The 18,114-nt window shown below is 37.5% G+C and overlaps 2 protein-coding genes and 1 pseudogene across 5 annotated transcripts; all 3 read left to right on the top strand.

Annotated features, from left to right (window-relative positions):
* The window catches only part of LOC107657039 (NEDD8-activating enzyme E1 catalytic subunit-like), an 8,553-nt pseudogene extending 5,514 nt beyond the window's left edge, over window positions 1-3,039 (top strand).
* Window positions 3,040-3,144: 105 nt separating this feature from the next.
* Window positions 3,145-5,918, top strand: LOC107657036 (protein FAM13A-like). Of its 2 annotated transcripts, XM_016445028.1 has the most exons (8): window positions 3,145-3,812; window positions 3,992-4,109; window positions 4,198-4,404; window positions 4,516-4,693; window positions 4,910-5,036; window positions 5,212-5,270; window positions 5,403-5,489; window positions 5,713-5,918. In XM_016445028.1, the coding sequence occupies exons 1-8, from the start codon at window positions 3,777-3,779 to the stop codon at window positions 5,762-5,764; spliced, it is 864 nt and encodes a 287-aa protein (XP_016300514.1). In that variant the 5' UTR covers window positions 3,145-3,776; the 3' UTR covers window positions 5,765-5,918. The 2 variants fall into 2 exon arrangements, with proteins under 2 accessions (XP_016300514.1, XP_016300515.1); XM_016445029.1 differs by lacking the exon at window positions 5,403-5,489.
* A 21-nt stretch (window positions 5,919-5,939) lies between these two features.
* Window positions 5,940-13,028, top strand: LOC107657035 (protein FAM19A4-like). 3 transcript variants are annotated; one of them, XM_016445026.1, is made up of 6 exons: window positions 5,940-6,586; window positions 8,798-8,958; window positions 9,144-9,300; window positions 9,847-10,002; window positions 12,326-12,450; window positions 12,888-13,028. In XM_016445026.1, exons 2-6 carry the CDS (start codon window positions 8,956-8,958, stop codon window positions 12,897-12,899), a joined length of 453 nt encoding a protein of 150 aa, XP_016300512.1. In that variant the 5' UTR covers window positions 5,940-6,586; window positions 8,798-8,955; the 3' UTR covers window positions 12,900-13,028. The 3 variants fall into 3 exon arrangements, with proteins under 3 accessions (XP_016300512.1, XP_016300513.1, XP_016300511.1); XM_016445027.1 differs by lacking the exon at window positions 5,940-6,586 and having other exon boundaries at window positions 8,762-8,913; XM_016445025.1 differs by lacking the exon at window positions 5,940-6,586 and having other exon boundaries at window positions 8,762-8,958.
* The last annotated feature ends 5,086 nt before the right edge of the window (window positions 13,029-18,114 follow it).

The raw sequence follows: 18,114 nt of genomic DNA, 5'->3' as shown, positions 1-18,114 counted from the left end.
GGTTCCTGAAACCACGCCTTCTTTCTTTGCGTGCACATTTGGGCCGCATTATGCTAATATTGCCACATAGTGAGGTAGATATGTGGGGGCGTGTTAGAACGAGCCGTTTTAGGGGGGCGTGGCAGAGTCTTAACTTTGATAAAGAATATCTCTTTGGTTTTGAGACTTTAGTCTTTGCAACTTCAGGGATCTTATCTATGCACAATCAGCTTGTAACACTCCAAAGAGAAAGGAAAACTTGAAATTGCATCATATGACCCCTTTAAAATATTACATTTTTTATTAAGTGAAAATGAATATGCAGCATTATAGTAAATTCATTACCTTACCATCATATAATGTCTGCCACAGTAGCTATAAGCCCTGACAGATGTGTTTTGGTTTAACTGTAGTTGGTGTGGTTTCTCTTCAGTTGTCCTTGCTTTCTTATGAAGATGGAGTTTTGGATCCCAGCTCTATCATTCCTCTGATATATGGAGGGACAGAGGGCTTTAAGGGGAATGCAAGAGTCTCCCTGCCAGGAATGACAGCCTGTATAGACTGCACACTGGAGCTTTACCCACCACAAGTACTGTAGTCTCACCCTCATATGCTGTTAATTCCATTCATCACTGTAAATGAAGGGTTTGCTGTGACCATACAATTATACATCACTCGTAGTGCTGAGATGAAGTGACTGTCTGCTTTTGTCTGTGTTCTCTTCAGATCACTTTCCCAATGTGCATTATTGCCTCAATGCCACGGCTACCAGAGCACTGCATAGAGTATGTGAGAGTGCTGCAGTGGTTCAAAGACAAACCCTTTGGAGGTGTGTAAGCTATATATATATACATTTGTTTTATAAGAGTTTATATGACCCTGACATTTTTGACGGTGAATTGAATGGCTCTACATTGCCGTGTGATTGTTGTGTGTCTGCAGATGCTGTTGGTCTGGATGGTGATAACCCAGAGCACGTTCAGTGGGTGTTCCAGGAGCCTTTAAAGAGAGCAGCTGAGTTTAATATCACTGGTGACACCTACAGACTCACTCAAGGTAAAGCCAGCTCACTGATATAGCTGAGAAACTTCAAGAGTGCTTTCTTATAGACTGTAATTCTAAGATGTTCATGCTTTTCTTTCAGGTGTGGTTAAACGAATCATCCCTGCTGTTGCATCCACAAATGCAGTCATCGCTGGTATGGATTGAAGCTGAGAGGAAACAACTATTTTCTTCCTTTAGTTTTTTTTTTAATTCTTAATTTATGTAGTTGAGTTTTAATCCCCCCCCACCATTTTCAGCTGCTTGCGCCACAGAAGTTTTTAAAATTGCTACAAGGTGAATCATCTATACGTTTTGATCCCATCTCTGTCATTGTTTTGACATTTCAAGTTTGTTTCATGGCCAGTAAAAGAAAAAAAAAACATTTTGTATTTAGATCTTATAAACCAAGCCACATTTCTCAAACATACAACCATTTCTAAAATGTAAAATTTGCAAAATGTGTATTTAAAACATCTTTTACTAGTCACCTAATCTGGTCCTTAATTTATGTGTGTCTGTTTTCTTTCAGTGCATATATCCCATTGAATAACTACCTGGTTTTTAATGATGTGGCTGGGTTGTATACTTATACGTTTGAAGCAGAGCGAAAGGTAATGATGACATTTTCAATCTTTTATCTGTTAGTTACAAACTTTCATTTAATGTCTCTTTTCAAAGACTGAGCTTTTTGAAAGTAAAAGATGTGAAATGTTCACAGTTGTTGTGTCATTGCCTGTTATGATTGACAGGACAACTGTTCAGCATGTAGTCAGGTTCCTCAAAAACTACAGTTTCCACCGTCTGCTAAACTGCAAGAGGTGCTGGAGTATCTGACTGAGAATGCTTCTCTGTAAGTACACGATTCCCATCAACTCTCTCTCCCTGCAAAGGATTTATAAATACTGATCTACTTGAATTTAAAATGTTTTTTTTTAGACAAATGAAGTCCCCGGCTATCACTGCAACACTTGAAGGCATAAATAAAACACTCTACCTGCAGGTGAGACAGTATCAATATGTTAAGATTCTGAATATAATGATGTTTATTATATTTCTGTACTGCTTAAATCTTTAGGTTTTATTTGTGTTCTTCAGACCGTTGCCTCAATTGAAGAAAGAACTAGACCTAATCTTTGCAAAACTTTGAAAGGTGAGATCTTTTCAAGCCATGAGAACCACAAAAGCACAATTGAAATTGAATTCCCAAATTGTCAGAAGGTTGCCAGCATTATCATTTTATTCACCATGTCCGTGTTTCACCATGATTTGTGTGTATGTGTGTTGAAGAGCTGGGATTGGCTGATAGACAGGAGTTAGCTGTTGCTGATGTCACCACGCCTCAGACTGTCTTCTTCAAGCTCAACTTCACGTCAGAAACATGCAGCATTAAACATGTACAAAATTAATTTAATGGCAGAGGTTCCTCAAATTCACCCGCAACAAGTTTATTTGCATCATGTACCTAAATAACTCCCTTCATGTGTAGAGTCTGTATGTGCTTTGTACTTCAAACTGAAATATCATGTATTGTTTTCTCATTCATTTGTAACTCATAATTTATGAGGAATGTTGTCATTTTATTAACCAACAATCCAGACAATTTTAGGATTATTATGCAAGGATGATGAGACCTGTACCACAAAGCGAGTTTAATCAGGTAAGATTCAGTACCACAAAGGTAGATTGGTGTTCACTGGGATAGTAGTAAACACTGCACAATTAACTTACTCCAGTGCAAGTTATGTTCTCAGTCACAGGTCACAAACATGTATTTGACCAATCAGCATGTCTTAGACGTGCAGTGAAGTCACTCATCCTGTATCTCTCACTCCAAATTAAAGCACTTTCATTTGAGCTCTAATAATGATCATATTATTCATCGTGATCTCGTGTAAGTGTTTATATTCATGTTTTTTATAACGAACATTGATGAAACCAATCCTATATTGAATTTCTTTAAATAATTTTGTGGGACAGGCCTCTGGTAATCCTGTGTCAGTTGCAGTTTTTGTTTAGTAGGTAGCACTTTACAGTAAGGTCTCGGTTAACATTAGTGTAAAGTGTTACCATTGTAGTTTTATTTCTGTTGTTTGCCTTTGTGTCTTGTAAAATGTGTTTTAAGTTAATGTATGTACATATTGTTTTTGCAGATGTTTGTGAAAGAATTTGACCTATAATAAATTATTTGCTGAAGTTGTTTAACATTTATTGGCAAATGTATATTTTAGTTGAAATATGAGGAAACTGCGTTATGTAGCTGTATTCACTCTGCTGAAAGTGATTTTTATTTGTTTGCATTAATTGCTTTAATTTTATTTATATTTCAGTGTCTTAAATGTTAATGTATGCACAATTAGTAATGGTAATCAAACACAACTGGACCGTAATAAGAATGTTCTACATCAGTAGAGCGCAATTATGACGTGAGGAGTGCAGCAGGTACATATGAACATTCTTTTCTAGAATTCTCTGTTGGGAGATTTGGAGATTGTTGCGGTTGGTGTTTTTTGTGCGTTTGGCGAGTTTCTACAGCGACTGAATTTTTCAGCTATTCATTTTCGGGTTTTGACTTGTTTTCGGACTTTGACCATCGGCTTTGGATTCGCTTCGTATTTTGACTTCCGTTTTTGACGCGAGATTTTGATTTGGTTTGGATTCCCGGTTTGACCTTTTTCTTTTTTTTTGACTCGCGGCTTCGGACAATCGTCGGATTGGTTGACAACTCGGCGACTGAGAAAAACCCCGATCCTTTCATGGAAATGGGAGCGGTTAGCGTTTTATCAGTGTGTGTAAGTATGCGATATGCACACGGCAGATTACTAACAATTCACAAATAATGACTGTCCAGTGAAGAGCTTCATAAAGTTTCCGTTTCCATCATAAAGTTGCTTTCTCATGCATGGTGTGCTGTGCAGTATAATTCCCAGTAAACCTTCCTTTTTTTCTACTGAACTTTTGTCTTGTGTAGGTGGAAACACCAAGAGCTGTGTTCGGTGTTCCCCTCATCAGCCTGAGGAAGAGTGGACAGATGAGGCAGGGTCTTCCTCTGGTGCTCACACACATAGTGGAGTTTGTGGAGAAGCATGGTGAGTGTCGTGTGTGACAGTGTTTCTCAGTGTTTGTCAATTGTATGCAGAGATTGTGTGTATTTGTAAACTCTGTGTTTGTGTTTAGGTCTCGGTAAGAATGGCCTGTTCAGAGCCAGCGGGTCAGTGAAACGCTGCCGGGAACTGAGGATAAGTTTTGATCAAGGAGGATTTCCAGAGTTTGACAGTGGGGCTATTCTTACTCCGGCCTCCTTATTGAAAGTTTTCCTCAGGGAATTGCCTGGTGGACTTATTCCAGAGCCACACAGGACACAACTGCTGAATGTGTTCAAAGGTAAGTGAAGTTGAGGTGGTGATGAGAGCACATTTTAAGTACTTGCTGCACAACAAAACAGATTTATCAAATTTGACTGAATATTCTTGAATTCTTTATTTTATCCTGCAGATTCAAAAGAGGGAGAACTGAATCAGGCTGTGAGGACGATCCTGAACAGTCTCCCAGAGGAACATTTTAATGTTCTCTGCTACCTAATGTTCTTCCTGTCCCGTGTGGCTGCTGAGAGTCATCTAAATCTTATGACATCTGGGAACTTGTCAATAGTTTTTGGACCCAGCATCTTTCAGTAAGTGTTTTCAGCGTGTGTATTCAGCTGATAGTCCGTTCTTCTGAACACATTACTACATAACTAAAGGTCTGAGTCGTCTAGAATTACATGCACAAGTTTTCAGAGTCTTATGAGACGCAGAGACCTGCAGTCTGATGGAGCTGTTAATCATAAATTGAAGATGGGTGTGTGGTGTATTTAGTAAGGTGACACATTTGTTATCTGTGTGTACAGCGTTCCTCTCAGCCCCACCATGGTTGAGGAACAGGGGCAGTGTAACGCTTTGACTGAGCACCTGCTGGACAACCTGATCCACCTTCTGCCAAACATGTACCCTCATGCACCCACCAGCATCACAGCAGTGAGTTTATACGGCGTTATAAGTTTATGTTTCAAATTATGGTCACATCTTTGTGTGATTGGCTTTATGAATTAAATAAGAATGTTGTTAAACTGTAAATAATAATAGATAATTCTTTAGTTTTGTATATATATGAGAGATTGAAAATGTTTAGAAATATGTTTGTGTGTTTTAGGAGGAAAGGGACTGGGCTAATGAAGAGTGTATCCAACAGCTGCCACTAACAAAAATCAGGTACATTTGCTAAAAGCACACACACTTGTGCAGGTACACAGGATGCTGGTCATTACAGGTTTATTATAATTACTTTATTGTAGAGTGCTTGTCAGTCCACATTCATGCTTGTTTTATGTATGTATGTTCCAGATCAAAGCTGCCTAAAATTGGACGACTTGGACGATTGAGAAAACGATTAAGAGGTTTTTGGAGAAAGTTGTGCTCATGCACTTGCAGGTACATAGTATGATCACACTAGACAACATTTTTATGTTTGGTGATGAAAAAGAGAGAGGAAGAGACTGACCTGGTTGTCCTGCGCATGCGCTCATATGAAGTTTAGAAATAAAGTTTTACTATGAATAAGATTAGATGAGAGTCAAGATTAAAGTTTTATTGGTCCTGAATGTGTTTAGTGAACAAACTTTACATATATATTTTTTATTCCTTTGCCTCTTAGCAACGACACAGAGAGTGGAGAGGCCTCTGCCAGAGTGGAGACGCAGACATAGGAGAGTAGAAGACACTATGGCTTGTGAGGATTTCCACAAAACACTGGGGCCAGTGAGGTTCACTGCCAGGCAGTAGGGTCGGTGAGGATCACCAGAAGACACTGGGGTCAGTGAGGGTCACCAGAAGACACTGGGGTCAGTGAGGGTCACCAGAAGACACAGTGAGGGTCACCAGAAGACAGTGGGGTCGGTGAGGGTCACCGGAAGACACTGGGGTCGGTGAGGATCACCAGAAGACACTGGGGTCAGTGGGGGTCACCACAAGACAATGGGGCCAGTGAGGGTCATCGGAAGACAATGGGGCCGGTGAGGGTCACTGGAAGACACTGGGGTCGGTGAGGGTCACCACAAGACAATGGGGCCAGTGAGGGTCACCAGAAGACACTGGGGCCAAATGAGGGTTACCGCAAAACACCGATGAGGGTTACCGATGAGGGTCACTGCAAGATAAAAGGGCTGGTGAGGGTCACTAGATAACACTGATAAGGGTCAACCGGAAGGCAGTGGGGTCAGTGAGGGTCACCACAAGACAATGGGTTTGGTGAAGGTCACCACAAAAAACTTTGTGGTGACAAAGTTTTGGGTCGGTGAGGGTCACCGCAAGGCACTGGGCTCAGTGAGGGTCAACACAAAACACTGGGGCTGGCGAGGGTCACCGCAAGACATTGGGGCCAAGTGAGGGTCACTGCAAAACACTGGGGCTGGCGAGGGTCACCGCAAGTCATTGGGGCCAAGTGAGGGTCACCGTAAAACATTGGGGCCGGTGAGGGTCACTGCAAAACACTGGGGCCGGTGAGGGCCATTGCAAGACATTGGGGCCAAGTAAGGGTCATCTCAAAACAGTGGGGCTGGCGAGGGTCACTGCAAAACACTGGGGTTGGTGAGGGTCACTGTAAGACACTGAGGCAGGTGAGGGTCACCTGGAAGACAGTAGGTCCAGTGAGCGTTACTAAAAGATAATGGGGCCAAGTGAGGGTCACTGCAAGACAATGTTTCTGGCGAGGGTCATGGCAAGTTTGTGGGGTTGGTGAGGGTCACCCGGAAGACATTGAGGCCAGTGAGGGTCACCACAAGACACTGGGGCAGGCAAGGGTCACCCCAAGACATTTGGGCCAAGTAAGGGTCTCCACAAAACAGCAGAGCTAGTGAGGGTCACTGCAAGAGAATGTGGCCGGTGAGAGTCACTGCAAGACAATGGGGCCGGTGGTGAGGGTCACTCGGATGACACTGGGGTCGTTGAGGTTCACCGCAAAACACTGGGATCAGTGAGGGTCACTGAAATGCACTGGAGATGGTGAGAGATGATGGCAGGTTTGATTATGAAGACACAGGCATGACAGATGCTGATCTTGCTGACACAATTAAAAACTTCAATCAGTTGACTCTCTTTTTTTTCTTGATTAAGTCTGTACAAAGTCTTTAGTTTTTGGTTGTCCAGGCAAGTTGAATTTACAAAATGTCAAATGTAGCAAAAGCCAAGATTAACCACTTAAAATTTCAGCTGTTTACAAATTTATGTATACCAAAGTAAACACAGGTATTTTTATTATTTAATATTTATGATTATTACAAAACACGCATATTATAAATTTTATGAATATCTAAAATGTCCCTTTAATTGGACTTAAGTTAAATCACATGTATTAGTGTTGTTATCAAATACTGTGGAAATGTTAGTATAGAATAAACAGTTTCTTCCTGAAACTGTCCTGAGCTCGCGCTATGAAAGAAATATCCCTGTCTACCGCGTAACTAACACAAGTAATCGCCTTTAGAGTAGTAATAGAGAAGATCTGAATGTGAACAGACGGTCTCTTGATTAAGCGTCTTTCTGACTTTGCTAACCCAGTTTTAAATTAATACATGAAGAGGAGGGACACTCGTTTTCCTGAAGAAATACAGGCAAGGCAACTCTAAACTTACATTTTTAAAAGGAGCAGGTCGAAATATTTGTATTTTCTATTCGTTTACAAAATTATCCTCAAATACTGTATGTGTACATGAAAATTATGAGTAACGTAAACGTGGCATGACTGGGGTTTTTTTTTTTGTCCGCGACAATTTACAAGTTATTTGTGTAGTAGCCTAATAGCAAATAAAGCTGCGCAAATGTCGCATTAGTTCATTAAGGATCTTGTTTCATCTTTTGCATTTTTCGTCATATACTATAAAAAAAGTGAAGAGAAATAGTCCTCGAAAACAACACTCGTCTGAAAAGGGATCGGATTGACACGAGTCAGCGAAGCTATTGTCTCAATTTATCACAATTTTCGTCTGTTTAGAAGTCAGGAAGTGTCTGTAAAGGAGTAGCCTATACCAGTGATTTAAATAACAGATATTAGGCCTACGTTGTTTTTCAGTATTGGTTTGCATTCGTTAATAAGCATGTAGCCTTTCTCCCTGAACCTCTGTGATGTTTTTACCTTAATTTTGCAAAGCCTCAACGAATAGATTGCAAGCCTATTACTTTTAATTTTTTACTCTTCAGGGTGAACAACGGGGGGATTTAAAACGGAAAAACTGAATAAAAAAAGTGAAAGAAAAGAGTTTCAACCTTGAGTAGTCATGCATCTCGGCTTCATTCTAATTAACATCATGTTTTGGTCTAATATATATATATTTTTTTGTTTGTTTGTTATTGTTTAGGCTACATTTAACGTCCTGTCAGTTTTAGGCTATAGTCATGATGAGCTGGTAAGCAAGTGGATCTAGATAGCTTTGAAAATGTGTGAATATCATGAACATTAAAAATGTTATCCTGACAACATTTTTGTTGTTATCTTTCCTGGGAGACCTGGAAAAGCGCTAGGTAGCGGTTTTCCATCGTCAGGTACTATATAAAAGCTTGTGTTTACGGATACTCTGTCAATAACAGTCAGATGAGAGCAGTCACCTGAGCTCACTAGTCATGGCAGGGATGCAGATTGGCAGATGAAAGATCAGATTGATCAGATCCCCGGGGGACTCGACAGTAATAATGACTCTAATCGCTAACAGTATTTTATTTCCCTCACACTTTTTGTTTCTTTCTAGGCCTTGCGTATGATGAAGATTATAACAAGGATGATGGTACTGAGTCTCAGACATTCTTTTGCGTTTGATGGCTTGCAGATGACAGAGCATTAAGTGAAGTGTCATTCTAAATTCAGGTATCCTCTAAAGATCTACCAGTTTGAGGCAGAGCAATTACTATGGTTAATAAGATGTACTGAATGTATGATGTCATAATATTCATATGTCTTGGTATTTTAGCTGTAAGCTTTGGGCACATTCTGTTATTTTTAAATATGCTATAGAAATAGGCTTTTGTAAGTACATATGCTGCTTGCACAGTATTAAAATAATGATGAAGACAAAATACATTGCTTTTTTATCACAGGAAAATGCAAGCATGCATTGCAAAAGAGAAATCTGCGTGAAGCTTATCGACAGGAATAAAGTAAAGCAGAAACCAGGGGCTCTTCTGCTTGTGTATGTGTGGCTCCTGTGCTCACAGTCAGTGTCCAGCAGCAACCAAAGCTCTCGAGGTCAAACCGGTGAGCTAAGCTAGTGCAACATCTCTCTCTCTTTCTCTCTCCCCCTTTTGTCTTTCCCCTCAGGTCCAATTAAACACACTGGACACACAGTTATATGGCTCTGCTGGGAGCACAGTCAGACCACTGCGAATAACAGCTAAAGAACCATTTGCCACCCACTTATTATAACTCATTCAATCATTCATCATGAGGTGTTTGGTAGATTGACAGTAGCCTACGTTTATTTGCATACTTAAAAAGTGAAATAGTATATATTTATATATATTCCAGCACTCCGTGTCAAATTAACCAAAGTTCAGAAACTTCCCTAGCTAAAAATAATAATTTAGGTAATTATTCATGGAGGGTTTTTTTCTGCTTTTTGTGAAGTCACTGCAGCGGAGGCTAACTGTAGTGTTGTGTATGTCCATGTGAGGGCGCCAGAATACTAGAAATAATGTTGCCTGTGCCTCTGTTTTCACAATTTTATATTTCAAGATGCGTGTACACGCAATATGACGAACATTCTGCATGAAATGTCTCTGACTGTCTTTCTGTCAATCTAAGGTCGGTCTGAAGTTAAGCCGAGTACCTGTGAAGTGGTGGCAGCTCATCATTGCTGTAATAAGAATAAAATAGAGGAGAGGTCTCAGACGGTCAAGTGCTCATGTCTTCCTGGACAGGTTGCTGGGACCACCCATGCTCAACCTTCATGTGTAGATGGTATGTCCACTGTCCACGGACACAGCTTTTTATTTTATTTTTGTGTGATGCTGCATCTACACCGAGAGGTGTCAATACAGTCCATAATCACTGTCATATTGCTCAAAACAAACAAAAAATTACTTGTATGACAGCATAAGCTGCATTTTAGTATGATTTTGTTGCTGCATTTTGTTGTTTTATTAGTTTTTTCTTTAAATATGTCTATACAGTTTTTATTATATTTTTCATTAAAATTTGAGTAATGAAAGTGTTTTTTATAGGTTTAGTTTCAGTTCTAGTTTTAGTTCATATTAATAACCCGGCTGCATTTGATGGTTTGCAAACTCCTGTTGGCTCCATTTTAGTTTCAGAAACAGGTTGGACTTCCATTTGATTTTAAACTCCAGCAAAATAAAACAGTGGCTTTCTCAAGCTGTCACTCTACTTAAATTTAGCCCAGGCTTCGAGGTGTGAATCTAATCCTGCTCTGCCAGTTTGCTGACTTTTCAATAAATAGATATTTTTGGGTATTTACTTGCTGAAGGTATCTTCTGTTTTACGTTTTCTGCAGGAAGGGATTTTTTTAGGGATGCACCAATATTAAAATTCTGGCAGATACAATAAACAAATAATTAATTAACCAATACATAGTCAGTATTACAGTTCTATAGTATAAATGAATTTAGGCATCACAACATTATAAAGTATGAAAAATGAATATTTGAGTTTTGTAAAAAGATTACCTTTAACAATGCTGTTAAATTATTACTGTTGTTAAGTAGCTATTAGATGATGAGCTTTTACAATTGGATATCAATATATCTGTAAATGTCCAAAGTTGGCCGATGGCTGATATGGTATTTTTTATTAATAAAATGTATTAATATAAATAATATTCCTCAATAATATACCCTATATAATGCCTTTTTTTGCGCATAGACCAGTTCAGTGATGATTCCTAGTATTTGGATTTAGAAAAAACTCCTCTACTCTAAATGATAATGCAGAATCATGCAGAATTCGATTCAAAGTCTTCATACATTTTCTCATGTCTTCAATAGCATTACTGTGCCTGGGGTGCACATGTATTGTGTTAAGCAGGATATGACCATTTTACAAAAGACGCTGCTGACTTTATTTGGATCTGTCCCTGAATATCCTGCTGAAAAGACGAGCATGACCAGCGTTGTCTTTCTGATGAAGCTGGTTGGCCAGCGCAAATCTTGCAGGTTAAGGGACCCATGCTGTGTCCGTGTCCAAAATCCAACATATGCTGGTCTGTCATGCGGTTTTGTCAGCATGGAGCATTAATCAGCTATGGCTAGTGTCTTTTTGTGTAGCTCTAGCATGCACGTTCTTCTTTCTGTGTGGGTTTATGTGCATCTGAGAGGTGGGCAGTGAGTCTATTTGGGTGTGATATCATGGTCATTTTTTTGTATGCCTTTGAGCAGGTGGAAACTTGAGAAAATTGAACAGAACTCAATATTTCACAATGTGTTTTCAGTCCAATTCAGTTTTTTGTGATTTTATACGGTCTTCTTATGCTGATCCCTGGAATACTAGATTCCCATTGGTCTGTTGTGGAAAACATATGCAAAATGCTGTTTTATATAAACTCTAGTCAAGTCAAGTCAAGTCAAGTCTGCTTTATTGTCAATTCTTCCACATGTACAGCACATACACACAGAGAATTGAAATTGCGTTACTCTCAGACCTTTGGTGCATACAGATAACACTAACAGTAGAACATAAATACAGATATACAGATTAAATATAAAATACAACTATACAAATATACAAATAAGGTCAAATGTAAAAAAATAAAAAAAATAAAATAATAATAATAATAATAATAATAAAAAATAAAAAAAATTTAAAAAAAAAACTAACTCTGAGCTCTGGACTATTGTCTGTGGCAAAAAGCATGCTAGTTTTATGTCTCTTGTATCATTCTGCTTTCTCTTTCTTCTCACATAAGTAAATAATTTAAACTAAATCAGTATTTTATATCCTTGTATTTATTCACTTTGTAATTAGCGATATATTAAACAGGATAACAAGGTCAGTCATTGTTGCTTTTATTTTCGATCAGTTTAATTTGTCTTTGCTGAATAAAAGAATTTAAAAAGGTACTTTAAAAATTTTACTTTTCAAAAGTTAAGGATCAGTAAGATTTAAAAAAAAAAAAAAAAAATTAATACTTTTATTCTGTTTATCAAAGTGTCCTAAAAAATTAGCATGTTTTTCCACAAAAAATGTAAGAAAATTATATATATAATTTCTTGTTGGTACTGTATGTTGTTCCTGTCTTTCACTTTGTTTTCTTTTCATTCCCTTTCAGTGTCTATCGTGCGAATGAAGTGGTGGTGTCAAATGGAGCCATGCTTAAATGGTGAAGAGTGTAAAGTGTTGCCTGACCTCAACGGCTGGTCCTGCAGTTCTGGGAACAAAATCAAAACCACCAAGGTGAGTTGTAAGGCCTGGTCTATGGAGAGAGTCCACTCTTAGAAATATAGTTAGCGGTTTGACAGAGAATGCATCAGTTTTCATCTGTTTATTCATTGCTAACTCTACCTGTCATATGGAATATCATCTAAAGTGCATCTCCGCTCTTCTTCCCCACTTAGGTCACGCGGTATGTGTGCAGTGAATTTATTTAATACACGAGTTTCACAATTTGAGTTGAATTACTGAAATAAATGAACTTTTCCATGACATTCTAATTTATTGAGATGCACCTGTATGTCAGAGCTTCCTCGCCAGATGTTTTGGGCTGAATGTCCCAGCAGTGATGCTTGTTTGGATTGTAAATTCATCAGTTTTCTTCTATTTATTCACTGCTAACTGTGCCTGTCATATGGAATAGCAGCTAAAGTACATCTTGGCTCTTCTTCCCTGCTTAGGTCACACGGTAAAGCAACACTTCTGTGGACATGTGATGACAACTCATAATGTCACGTGAGCATATTTTAAAATCAGACCTGCAAATGTCAACAAAAATGCATGCTCGAGCAGAAACATGTGAACCGTGAACTAAGACTGTGGAGAAGTGTTTAAATGATGCAAGGCACTGGCTTCACAAACCCTAAATATTTCTAGTTATTTTGAACTTTATTCGTCAAGAATCCTGAAAAGTATCACTATTTCCACAAAAATATTAAGCAGCAACTATTTTTAAAATTGAAAATAATAATAAATATTTCTTGAGCAGCAAATCAGCATATTAGAATGATTTCTAAAGGATTATGTGACATTGAAGACTGGAGTAATGATGCTCAAAATTTAGCTTTGCCATCACAGGAATAAATTAGATTTTAAAATATATTCAGATAGAAAATGGTTATTATAAATTGTAATAATATTTCACAATAATACTGTTTTTACAGTTTTATTTTTGTTTATATAGTTTTATTTTTGGGTGAGCATAAACAGTAGTATAGTATATTTTCCAAAATATCATCATCTGTGCTTCACAGAAGAAGAAAAAGTCATACAGGTGTTGAAGGATACAAGAGTGAGAAATTGTTGATTTTATATGCCTTTAAATATTTTTGGAAATCACAGGTATGTTTTTTTTTTCTCTCCATCTTGATGAAACCATGTTGCACTATAACACGAAAATCCGTTGTTCCCCAAATTGTAACCAAGCTAACTCTGATGTTGTTTTTGTGCCAGCAAAACTACTTCTGGGTGTCTGATTTAGACAAATATTAAGATAAAGCCCCTACCAACACACACTCACACTCACACACACACACACACACACACACACACACACACACTGCCTGTCTCTTCATTTTCATCTGATGTGACACACCACCTGCAAGTGGAGGCAAGTAAACATGGAATTTTGGAGCAAAACAAGTCCTGTTTGATATGGAAATAGAACAGAGGAGTGTGAGAGTGTGTGTGTGTTTATCTGGATGTGTGAGAAAGACAGATGGAGAATCAGACTATGCTGGAGCCCATGTGCTCCTGAGTTGTAGGTCATTATCATATTAGAGTTTATTAAAATTTGGATTCCTTTTTTTTTCCCGTGTTTCAGTCAGCTTCAAATTACGACTGTAAAAACAGCGAAATTATGTATTAGTTTGGTTACACAAACACATGTTGGGGATCACTGCAGGTTCCGGTCTGTTATTAATTCACACCAGGGTCACCGCTGACTGTTTTGAATGATTTATCACGAAGTTCATTAAGACGCATGACAATTCACTGAATTAATTTGGTGGTTCCAAATGTAAAACTCTGGGATTTTTTTAAGTGTTAATGAATAAACATTCATTATTGAGGTGCCTCTCTGTATCATTATTTAACCATGGAGAATGTGGGATTTTAACCTTTTCGCTCTGCAGTGCCCATAACATTATACCTGACAGTTTAAGTGGCAAGAGGGAAGATGAATTTGAATGCATTTAAAAATAAACACATTTCAATTTTAATGACACAGAACTCTCCTGGAGAGAGTAATTGTTCTGTGTGGAGATTCAGAAAAGGGTATTACTTATGCATGCTGTGCCTGGCATCCGTCCCTTGGGGATGGCCAGCGTGTTCCTGTAGTGTTTTAGAAGAACCGAGGACAGTGGATGTAAGTATACGTGCTTGAATTTAAATGATGTTGACGTCCATAATGAACTTAATGACGGGGTGCTTGAGTTTTACATTCACAGTACTCTTCTGTTTGCATTGCACTGTTAATAATAAGAGTGCAGCTGAATAACTCGATGTGCCATTGTTCACATGCTTTAAAATAAGGAAATGAGGAACTCATGCCAATGCGCTATGCCAGCATCTCATTACATCCAGCATTGAGCGGAGGAAGACAGAGAAAATTGTTTGGCTCTGTGAGAAATAAAAAAAAATCTAATTATTAACTATTTTAGACCGGCAATCTACCATTGCCAGGCTCAGGTGGATCCCTCTTTTTGGAGGAGAAAATTAACAGGAATGGATGTGGAGGCAAAACATATCCAAAATGTGTGTTCATTGGTCAGATAATAACCCAAATCTTTACTTACATCATACTCACAGTGGGACAGAGGAAAGGAAGGAGAGGAACACATCACATGACATCTGTGTGTTATTTTAAAAAGATAGTTCACCTATAAATTAAGATTCTGTCACTGTTTATTCATCCTCATGTGCTTCCAAACTTGTGTGACTTTCTTTCTATCATCAAACACAAAAGGAGATCCAAGCTGCTCTTTTCCATACAATCAAAGTGCATTCACTTTCACTGAATGGCTAAGAGTTGGTTAGTACATCTATTTATATATATACACACACACACACACACACACACTATTGTGCAGAAGTCTTAGAACATTAGTATTTTCACACAAAAAAAAGGTTATTAATTATTTCTATCTTTTGCTGTAGTGTGTCAGTGGGAAATATCAGTTTACATTTAGAAACATTCCTTTTGCCATACGTTGTAATAATCCAGTGAGATTTCTGTATGCACAACCAGTCTGACAACAGCCAGTGCTCCACACAGAGATCTGAGCTCACCATCATCCAGTCCATTTTAGATTACATGAAGAAACAGAAAAAACTGAGACAAATAAATCCAGAAGAACTGTGGCAACATCTCCAAGACACTTGAAGAAACCTTCCTACAAAGTTTCCTGAAAAACTATACGCAAGTTTACGTAGGACAAAAGCTGTTTTAAAAGCAAAGGGTGGTCACACCAAATGTTGATTTGATTTAGTTAATAGAAGTGAATTGATAAATAAAATCTATTTATGACATTATTTTTGAAAGCATCCTCACTTTACAGCATTTTTACACAAGTGGTTAAAACTTTTCACAGTACTGTGGCTTTGTAGGTAGGTTTCTAGAAAAGCATCTTGGAGACGTTACCACAGTTCTTCTAGATTTAGTCTGTCTGTACAGCAAAAGATAAAAATAACTGGCGTAAACCATTTTTATTTATTTTTTGGTGAAAATACTAATGGCCTAAGATTTTTGCATAGTAGTTTATATATATATACATATACATATACATAGATATGCTAAATTTCTCCAAATCTTTTCAGATGAAAAAAATAAACTTATCTGCACAACTTTTCAAAAATTCTCATTTTTGGGTGAACTATTCCTTTAAGTGCAAACTGAATGTAATTTTCTCACACTTAATTGCAAGTTATTTACAATTAAATGAGAATACATTATAGTATAGATTTAGAGATTTTGAGATCTTCTAAGTTGAGAATTGTGCAGTCAGTGGAAATGATGTGCCCATCTGTTTTGGGATTTGTCTTTGTGTGTGATTTAGAAAGATGTATCTGAGTTTCCATACAGGGATTGAATCCTGAAGTCCAGAAATGCATACTATTTATTATGTTTTTACATGCACATTAATCATAAAACTCGCTCTTATTGATGTGTAGAGCAGCACAGACAAAACTGATTGGTGGATCATTTTTATTAAACTCTCTTGTTTTGTCTAATTGCTGGGACAGCTTTGCATCTGCTGGGATGTTCATATTGTGAGGGAATGTGCTTATGAATGTGGCTTGGCGAATGCTTATTATTTTAACATGGTAAATTTATTTACAGACCTATAGACATTTTCATTTGTGATGATTTTTATTGACAAAACATGTTTACAACTGCATAGTTGGTTACTTAAACCAATAATTACAACACTAAACTGAGCCCCATGTCACAAGAAATGATAAAAAATAACAAATAAATAAATAAAAATCTTACCTTTAATAAAAAAGGCTTGGGGTGTTCTAACCTCATTAAACATGTTTGTTTATTAATTTAATTTACTATTACCTTAAAATTGTGCACACTTTAACTAGTCTTGTGTTTCATGAAGAACTACTCAGACTCTATAATGAGCTGTCTAGAATGCTTTTGGGTGATTTACTTTTTTTGGCTGCTCCTCCTGTTCAAGTGTTTCGGTGTGTGTTTGCAGTTGAGAGATACTTGTCTTGTTTGTGTAACTGTGTGTGAGAGGTGGCTGTAAATTAAGTGATGCAAGAAAGTGAAAATAAAAGGTGAGAGCGAGTCTTGAGTTCACATAGTCTGTGCTGTTCTGATCTTCAGGTTCCATGATTTAAAAAAGAATAATGATGGCTGGCATTTTAAAAACCAACTCAAACAACTGTGAGATTTAAACAGGTTGGTTTAGCTTTTGTGCATGCCTTTGTCCTTAAACATGTTTCAGGTTTGGAAATCTCTGCTTTTCTTTTAATTATTTAGTGTTACCCATAATTTGTGAGTTATTTACAATTAAATGAGAATACATTATAGTATAGATTTAGAGATTTTGAGATCTTCTAAGTTGAGAATTGTGCAGTCAGTGGAAATGATGTGCCCATCTGTTTTGGGATTTGTCTTTGTGTGTGATTTAGAAAGATGTATCTGAGTTTCCATACAGGGATTGAATCCTGAAGTCCAGAAATGCATACTATTTATTATGTTTTTACATGCACATTAATCATAAAACTCGCTCTTATTGATGTGTAGAGCAGCACAGACAAAACTGATTGGTGGATCATTTTTATTAAACTCTCTTGTTTTGTCTAATTGCTGGGACAGCTTTGCATCTGCTGGGATGTTCATATTGTGAGGGAATGTGCTTATGAATGTGGCTTGGCGAATGCTTATTATTTTAACATGGTAAATTTATTTACAGACCTATAGACATTTTCATTTGTGATGATTTTTATTGACAAAACATGTTTACAACTGCATAGTTGGTTACTTAAACCAATAATTACAACACTAAACTGAGCCCCATGTCACAAGAAATGATAAAAAATAACAAATAAATAAATAAAAATCTTACCTTTAATAAAAAAGGCTTGGGGTGTTCTAACCTCATTAAACATGTTTGTTTATTAATTTAATTTACTATTACCTTCAAATTGTGCACACTTTAACTAGTCTTGTGTTTCATGAAGAACTACTCAGACTCTATAATGAGCTGTCTAGAATGCTTTTGGGTGATTTACTTTTTTTGGCTGCTCCTCCTGTTCAAGTGTTTCGGTGTGTGTTTGCAGTTGAGAGATACTTGTCTTGTTTGTGTAACTGTGTGTGAGAGGTGGCTGTAAATTAAGTGATGCAAGAAAGTGAAAATAAAAGGTGAGAGCGAGTCTTGAGTTCACATAGTC

The sequence above is a fragment of the Sinocyclocheilus anshuiensis genome, unplaced genomic scaffold (genome assembly GCF_001515605.1).
Source record: "Sinocyclocheilus anshuiensis isolate Anshui unplaced genomic scaffold, SAMN03320099.WGS_v1.1 scaffold1453, whole genome shotgun sequence".
Lineage (NCBI taxonomy): Eukaryota > Metazoa > Chordata > Actinopteri > Cypriniformes > Cyprinidae > Sinocyclocheilus > Sinocyclocheilus anshuiensis.
The sequence above is the reverse complement of the archived record's forward strand: the minus strand, read 5'-3'. Positions and strand labels throughout refer to the sequence as shown.

Bases quoted from the DNA above. Each gene is read 5' to 3' on its own strand.
- LOC107657036 (XM_016445028.1), top strand. From the start codon at position 3,777: ATGGAAATGGGAGCGGTTAGCGTTTTATCAGTGTGT. The intron at 3,813-3,991 runs GTAAGTATGCGA...TGTCTTGTGTAG, and splicing joins TTAGCGTTTTATCAGTGTGT to GTGGAAACACCAAGAGCTGT. The intron at 5,490-5,712 runs GTACATAGTATG...TTTGCCTCTTAG, and splicing joins TTGTGCTCATGCACTTGCAG to CAACGACACAGAGAGTGGAG.
- LOC107657035 (XM_016445026.1), top strand. The intron at 9,301-9,846 runs GTGAGCTAAGCT...TGTCAATCTAAG, and splicing joins AAGCTCTCGAGGTCAAACCG to GTCGGTCTGAAGTTAAGCCG. The intron at 10,003-12,325 runs GTATGTCCACTG...ATTCCCTTTCAG, and splicing joins TCAACCTTCATGTGTAGATG to TGTCTATCGTGCGAATGAAG.